The 7,494-nt window shown below is 43.9% G+C and overlaps 1 protein-coding gene across 2 annotated transcripts; it reads left to right on the top strand.

Moving 5' to 3' along the window:
• Positions 1-1,241: 1,241 nt before the first annotated feature.
• C3AR1 (complement C3a receptor 1) lies at positions 1,242-7,360 on the top strand. Of its 2 annotated transcripts, none has more exons than XM_054081593.1 (2): positions 1,242-1,333; positions 3,167-7,360. In XM_054081593.1, the coding sequence occupies exon 2, from the start codon at positions 3,174-3,176 to the stop codon at positions 4,290-4,292; it is 1,119 nt and encodes a 372-aa protein (XP_053937568.1). In that variant the 5' UTR covers positions 1,242-1,333; positions 3,167-3,173; the 3' UTR covers positions 4,293-7,360. The 2 variants fall into 2 exon arrangements, with proteins under 2 accessions (XP_053937568.1, XP_053937575.1); XM_054081600.1 differs by having other exon boundaries at positions 1,264-1,333; positions 3,280-7,360.
• Positions 7,361-7,494: the final 134 nt, after the last annotated feature.

Genomic DNA, 7,494 nt, shown 5'->3' with positions numbered 1-7,494 from the left:
ACTGCCTAAAAGGTTCATTGACCAGTACAGAGAGGCATCACGTCATCTCATCAATGTCCAGGGGGAGCTGGCAGGACTGAAGATACTGTGCTTGCTGTGTCAAAGTGGGCTGCAGGAGAGAGGTTTTCAAAGCGGGTATCAGAGCTGGCCAGCTGGTGGAGAAGGACCTTCTTGCAAAGGAGAGTTTGACTAGAGCTAGCGAGTCAGGTGGAGGTGGAAAAGCCACATGTCCCTTGGGCAGCAGGAGCCAATGGGAGTACTCTCCTATCTCCACTTTCTCTCTGGGTCTGAGGAGCACCCCGGGAAAGATGGCAGCTGAGAACAACATGCAGTGAGAGGAATTTGCCTGGTGGGCTGTTGAAAGCCCATCCACCTTTGAGGGGACAGCCGAGCCTGGCCTGACTTTCTGGTTCTGGTTTTGTGAGTTTTGTGCCAGAGGCAGCATTTGTGTGTTTCACAGAGACATACATGGTCAGGAGCAGAATTCTCCTCTGTCCTGATTCATTTTCCAGACCAAAACCAAAATACTGAGGCTGATACTTGTATGCCTGAGCTTTGTCATTTCTGCTAGCAATCTTGATTTCCCAAACTGGAAGGGGTGAGGCGGGACCCTGCTTTTGCATGTTTGAAATGCCTTGCCTTAGATGTCTTTTCTTGCTATTGTCATGCCACACTTTGTGCTATCAGCATTTCAGCTCACCACTTCTAACTTTGCCTTAGCCAAGTTCCTTCTTTAAAAAATGCAACACCGACAAAACTTTAAATACCCTGAAGAATCAAAAATCAGATTAAAATCCCTTTGACATGATCGATGGTGCTTTGCTGAGTGAAATGTTCCGTATTTGATGAACTAAGCTGTCTCATGCTGGGATAGAAGCTGATCTGGATTGGTAAGAATCTCAGAAAAGAGATTAGGTAGGTGAACGTGCTGTTCTGATACAACGTGAAAGTGGCTAGGAGACAACAGACCATAATTATAAATTACACCAAGCAAAGGTCAGCACTATGCCAATAGGCATGACATCTGATTCAGTTGTGTTATGGAAACTATAATAAAGTACGTCTGTGCCTATCCTTCCGTTGCTTTCTGTTATTCTTTGACTGTATTATTTTGACAATTTTGGGACAGCTTTTTTGGTTTAATTTGTATCAGCATAACTTCAAATATGAGTCATTGTAAACATTTCTGTGAAAGAACATATTGAACACACACTTGCACATAGAGGAAAAAAGTAGTTCCTAAAATGTCATATGAGTTTCCTTTTTCAGTCCCTCCGGAGACAGGACTGATGGTACTGGCTCCCTGACACACCAAATTATCTGCTTCACTCGGGTAGGTAAAATAAGCTGCAGAATTCTGCTTTCCTTTTCAACTTGCAATTTCTTATTCTTCACTCCTGAAAATATTTCTCTCCCTCCCGTTCCCCTTTCCAACTTCATAACCCCATAGCAGCCCTTTTAGCACTCTTGGAAATGTAGCGTGGGCAGTACCTTCTTCTTGATCCATCCATCAGTTTGCTTTGGAGTAGGATTTGTATTACTGTCTTCAGAGCATTCCTTGACTCTCTATCCTTTTCATACCCTTTCTGTAGCTGTATGTGGAGGCAGACAGATTCGGCTCTTGCAGCACTGTTCTCCAGTTGTCCATGTAAGAGTCACTTTTGCATATATCAGCAAGACCACAGGAAATGGAATAAACTCATTAGAATTTTAATTTAAGTGCCTAGCTGCCTTCCAGTGACTTCTTTCATAGCTTTCCTTGCAGATTGTCCCCACCTAAAAGCCTCTTAGCAATTGTTACTGAAAAGTGGTGAATTACAATGTTTGTTACAACTGTTTATCTCGGTTTCTTCATGGTGAAGCAGTTCTAATGCTTACGCATTGCTCCACTTTTAGACTATATGTTATGCAAGAAAGAGACCAATTATTTGGAATATTTTTTTAAATATTATTGGTATTATACTTAGTCCTGCACACAACAGTCCCTGACTGGCACTTTAGTTACTGTCATAATAGAGATTAAAATAGAATCAGTCTGGGTTGTCTTATTCATGTCTCTTCAGTTGCTTCTGCAGGCTGTATTCAGCTCTTACCTATGCAGTTCCTTGCTTTCTGGTAGTGCTTTTAGGGACCTTTCAGCAACACAACTGTCGGCATTGACTTGGCAAGGGTTTAGTTAATAGGAATTTTATAAATAAGTCTATTTGTGCCCAAAGGATGAAGGTCAGGCTATTTTTCTAAGTTCTACTGTGATTTTGCTGGATTTCCTTTCCTTTTGAAATTTACTCATATCCAAGTCCAAGAACAACTGAGAAATTAAAGTTTTTCCACTACTAGTCTCATATTTCAAAAATGTCAAGTAACTTCTGTGGCTCAGCTTAATTGTCTTGCAATAAGACACCTTTTCTTACATGTAAAATGGCTGAAGAACATTACTGCTGTGACTCTGTATTTTAATTTTCTTCCTACATTTCTGTTCTTAGACCATTCATTTCTTGCCTTTCTCCTCATCAAGACTATCTTTCCAAGGAACAGCAGAGAGCTTAGAGCAAAAGCAGAGAGAAAGAAGTGCTTAGTGAGACTTCCCTAAAAATACCCCTTAGCAAACAGAGTTGCTGCCCTGCTTGTTCTATTTATAATGTCCAGAAAGTGGAGCAGGGTTATTTCATTAAGACAAGCGCTGCTTTCGCAACCTAAACCTATTTCACTGGTTATACCAGAAGAAATTCACTCATTATAATGGGCAAAGGTACTAAAATGCTGACTTACCTTTCTGAAGAAAGAAGTGTATGCAAAGCTGGAAGCTGATAGGGAAAGACACCTGTTGATGGTGTAGGCATGTGGATAGAGAACTCTGTTTTAGAGGGTAGACTGAAAAAAAAAAACCAGACTGATATCAAAGGGATTGATAGAGACAGAAGAATTTACCTGTGTACAATCCCTTTGTTTGAATAGTGGGGTTTATGTGGCTTAGCCACCATGAGAATGGTGAGGGCCTAAAGTGATCAGATTGGTGCACTTTTAGCACAGACTTCTATAGACCGATGCACTTGTACCCTGACAGCTCTGTACTGTCACCTGGCTAAGAGATGCTTCAGTACAGGTAATGAGAAGAATTTGGGGAGGAAGGTTTTAATTGTCTTCTAACTTGCTTTCTGTTTTATAGCTATAGAATGTCTCAACTCCTGGGTAACACAAGTTCACATGAACAGGCTGCTGTGTATTATGCACCGGAATCCATAGTCTCCATTGCTATCTTCATCATCATTTTCATCGTAGGTATCCCAGGCAATGGATTGGTCATCTGGGTAGCTGGTCTGAAAATGAAAAGGTCTGTAAACATTGTCTGGTTCCTAAACCTTGCTGTGGCTGACTTCATGTGCTGCCTATCTTTGCCTTTTTCCATTGTTCACCTGGCCCTCCACGAATACTGGCTGTATGGTTGGTTCCTCTGCAAAGTCATTCCATCAGTCATAATCTTCACCATGTTTACTAGCGTCTTCCTACTCGTGGCCATCAGCATTGATCGCTGCCTCCTTGTGATGAAACCTGTCTGGTGTCAAAATCATCGAACAGTAAAATCTATATCACTAGTTTGCAGTGGCATTTGGATCCTGGCCTTCATTTTCTGCTGTCCTGTCTTCCACTACCGTGAGACCAGTACTTATGATGGCAAAACTGAGTGTGTGTACAATTTTGGAGATGAAAAGGTGTTAGATTACAGGGATGATTCTGTAAATGAGTTATTGGAAACATACTCACCTTTAGCCTACAGTGGTAATGACTCATGGGGAAATTTTTATGAAGGTGATTATCCTGTATCCCTTGCCTTAGTGGCAATAAACGTCACCAGGGCTGTCTTTGGCTTTGTACTCCCCTTTGGTATAATGGCAGTTTGCTATGCCCTTATCGCTTTCAGAATGCGTGCAAATCGGTTCCACAAGCCGCGCAACAGGATGCTGCAAACAATTGTGCTTGTGGTAGCCGCATTCTTCATCTGCTGGGCTCCATACCATATAGTTGGGATTCTGTCCCTTGTACCAACTCTTGGAACAGAACTGATGGAGTCATTGATCCTCTGGGATCACCTCTCTACAGCACTTGCGTATGCCAACAGCTGCATCAACCCCCTGGTCTATGTTTTCGTGGGACAGGACTTCAGGGCAAAGGCACGGCAGTCAGTGCAAGGAATATTGGAAGGTGCCTTTACTGAGGAACCAACTCGTTCAATCCCTTGCTCCCTTGACAGAAGCAAGACCTCAACAGAGAAGGACACGAGCAGTACAGTGTAAAGCAGGACTTCTGATGACCATTGAATGAAGAGCAAGCTCTGGCCCCACACATCGATCGCTCTCCACATAACAGGTTTTTCTACTCTAATACACTTTATTATTCTGTGGATCCACACACAGGACACTGAGATAGTTCAGATGAGCACAGCTAACTATCTTTATAGCCTACTCTGGAGAGGTATGAAGTTGGAAGTACCAAGAGTAATAATCTGAGGGAAGATGGTGAAGCAGGAGCCACAGAGTATCCAAACCTTTGAATAGGAAAGCAGGCTTACAGAATAACTTGTGGTAGGCTCACGTAGTTTAACCTCTGAATTGCTAGATGAGAATGTAATCAGAGTTATTTGCATATGCCTGTATTTGCATATGGCTACGTTCTTCATCTCTTGTGTCTGATAAAACTGCAGGTGAAACTAACTTTGATGTCTCTCCATGGAATCTCTCCTCTCTTCTTTCCTTTCCTTTGACCAGACCTGGAGTCTGAGGGTTTTTTTTTTCCTGAAGATCTTCCTGGAGGGTAGTGCTACATTTTCTGACAGCAGTGCATGAGAACAGCACTTGCCCCAGTCACCTGCATTGAACTGACTTTTGATGTCCTGGCAGATGCCCAAGGTATTTCTTTGTCAGAGTAAATACGTCACTGTACAGTCATTACTGGTCCAATGTACAGGCTGTAGCTACGTTTGTTAGCATGCACTTATCCACTGTCTCCTCAACGCTCCTCCTACCAAAGTCCCAAATCCTCCTTTTAGGAGGTAGACCAGGATTACCCAAGTGTACCTACTGCAGTTTAAGATGGCACATGAGCAGAATTTAAACACTGCAGTCATTGATCAACCAGACTAAAAATGGCAGCTGGACTATCAGCCAATTGATAAAACCTCAGCACAGAGAAGCTATTAGCTCCAGTCTCACTCCAAGAAGGTGGGGACCAAGCCTGTTGTAGACAGCATGACATGACTGTGTCACAAGAGATGTGCTTCTCATGTCTTTCTGGTGGAGGAAGAGAAACATTTCATCCAGTTGGGCTATTTGGGAGCGTTTCCCAAGCTTGAATATTCCCTGCTCCTGAAAAGCAAGCATAGGTACTCTAAGGTGCTGGTTTAAAACCTGCTTTCTGTGTTAATCCTTCTTTAAAGTAGTAAGGTCAACTAATGGTATGACAGAGAGCCACTAAGCATCAGTATAGTGTTTGCTGTGCTTTTCTGGTGAGCACAAGTTGAAATTCACTGATCTCAGTGCCCTGAGAACAACCCAGCTGTGAGAACTTCCAACTCTTTGTCTTGACATCCTAAAAAAGTCTCGGTTGAAAAGCATGTATGCGTGTGGGCTGGTAATTTAGCAATGTCCACACCAAAATTCTGTTTCTATGGTAAGGAGGTGGCAACCAAGCCCACCTGCCAGGCGCCGCTGAGAAATTCAATACTGGCATCAAAGGAGTTAAACCATAAACATTCACTTTTTGTTTTTATTAAGAAAGCATGCACAAAAATAAACTAGTGAGACCACGCCCCTCTCTCCCTGACCACTGACACAAAGCACTGGGGGCCACAGCATGCTGGAAGGGCCTGCAGGAATCCCTCTCAGGGGCACTCTGACATCACTCCCCCTCCTGCAGTCCAGGACCTGCATGCCTTGCAGAGCTCCACGCTGCCCACCCGATGCCTTCCCACACACTAACAACATACATTGATTTCAAGGGCAGAGGAACGAGGCTAATTTTGCACACTGACCGGCATGTATTTACATATGCAAATGAGGCACAACTTAATATGCAAATGAGGCAAATATGCAAATGAGGAGCACTTGGATATGCAGAAGGAGCCATCTTGGTTTGTTTTTCTTCCGGTGGTATTTTCAGACTCCCACAGGGCCAGCTCTCAGCAACATCCTCTGCAAAGCAGTCACTGGCACCTGCCATAGGCTGTCTCTCATGGGTGTCTCCGGTGCCAAGTTCCACAGAAACCCATCACACGTGCTTCCAAGCTGCATCACTCCCATCCTGAGCAGCAGAGACAACAGCTGACTCTATGCTGAAGTTGTCCGTGATTCCTCATTTCTCCCGGAAACACTCAATGATGAACTCCCACCCAAACGCACACTCAAAAAAAAAAGAAAAAAAAGAAACAAAACTGCTCCTCCCCCCCTATAATAAGACTCTGTCGACTTTCCTGACAAAATCCAATTGGTTTATCCCTACAGCAAATTTAAAAAGCAATGCTAGTTCCCCACTTTCCCACAGTCAGAGCAGAGGTTATGATTCCCTTGCGCTAGGCCTGCCAAACAGCCACTGTGTTTTATTTCAGTCTTGGTTCCCTTCATTGGTAAACAGGGAATACTGGCTATGGGGAGGTCTTACAAAATATTAAGGGGAAACAAGAGGTTTAACAGAACAGAGCCATACCAGAAAAAAGGGCAACACACAACAGCTTTGGGAAGGAGGCATCTCAACACTCACTCCTGCTCCTGCACCTTTTCCACCTTCCTGATTTTCAAATGCTGACACAACTCATTCTTCAGGATTTACAGTAGATTCCATCACCTCCCCAGTTGAACTCCAAGGGGTCTGACCCACCTCCACCCTCCTCCCTTTTCCACTACACTCCCTGGCTGATCGGTTTGACAATCTGCCCCACTTCACCCCCTCTCTTCTCATGTACCTTTTACAAAATTCACTTGTGAGGGCCTCCCAGTCACTTGACCAGAGCGAGTCCAGCCCCTTGACCATAAGCCCCAATTCACCTCCCCTCTGAGCACAGCTTCCTTTTTCCATCATTCAGAAGCAGGAAGCACTGACTGCGAACTTGCACCCTTCCAGCAAGACCCTGTTGCTGGTAGTCTCCAACCAGAGGCACAGTCTCCAACAAAATATGAGAGGCAGAGGGCCAAATAAAAACTGAACAAATACTGACTGGAGAAAACTTCCAGATTTGCATATGCAAGAAAGAGCCTCACTACATATTTTGAAGAAGGGCTTTAAGGGGTGGGAGATGAAATTAAAAGCTCTGGGAAGTAGAATTTTCAGAATCACCTGTGACACGCCTGACCACTCCTTTTACCTGACCAGTATGCAGGCTTCACCTGGAGACTGCAAAAGGCAGTGCAGAAAATATGATCCGAATTCCCTCAAAATCTCTCTCACTCCACACAGATGGCACTGCACTCTGAAACCCAACCTCTCTGCTGAAAAAGCACCCCTGCT

This window comes from Cuculus canorus, chromosome 1 (assembly GCF_017976375.1).
Source record: "Cuculus canorus isolate bCucCan1 chromosome 1, bCucCan1.pri, whole genome shotgun sequence".
NCBI classification, from domain to species: Eukaryota; Metazoa; Chordata; class Aves; order Cuculiformes; family Cuculidae; genus Cuculus; species Cuculus canorus.
The sequence above is the reverse complement of the archived record's forward strand: the minus strand, read 5'-3'. Positions and strand labels throughout refer to the sequence as shown.

Coding starts and splice junctions, on each gene's coding strand:
- C3AR1 (XM_054081593.1), top strand. CDS start 3,174: ATGTCTCAACTCCTGGGTAACACAAGTTCACATGAACAGGCTGCTGTG.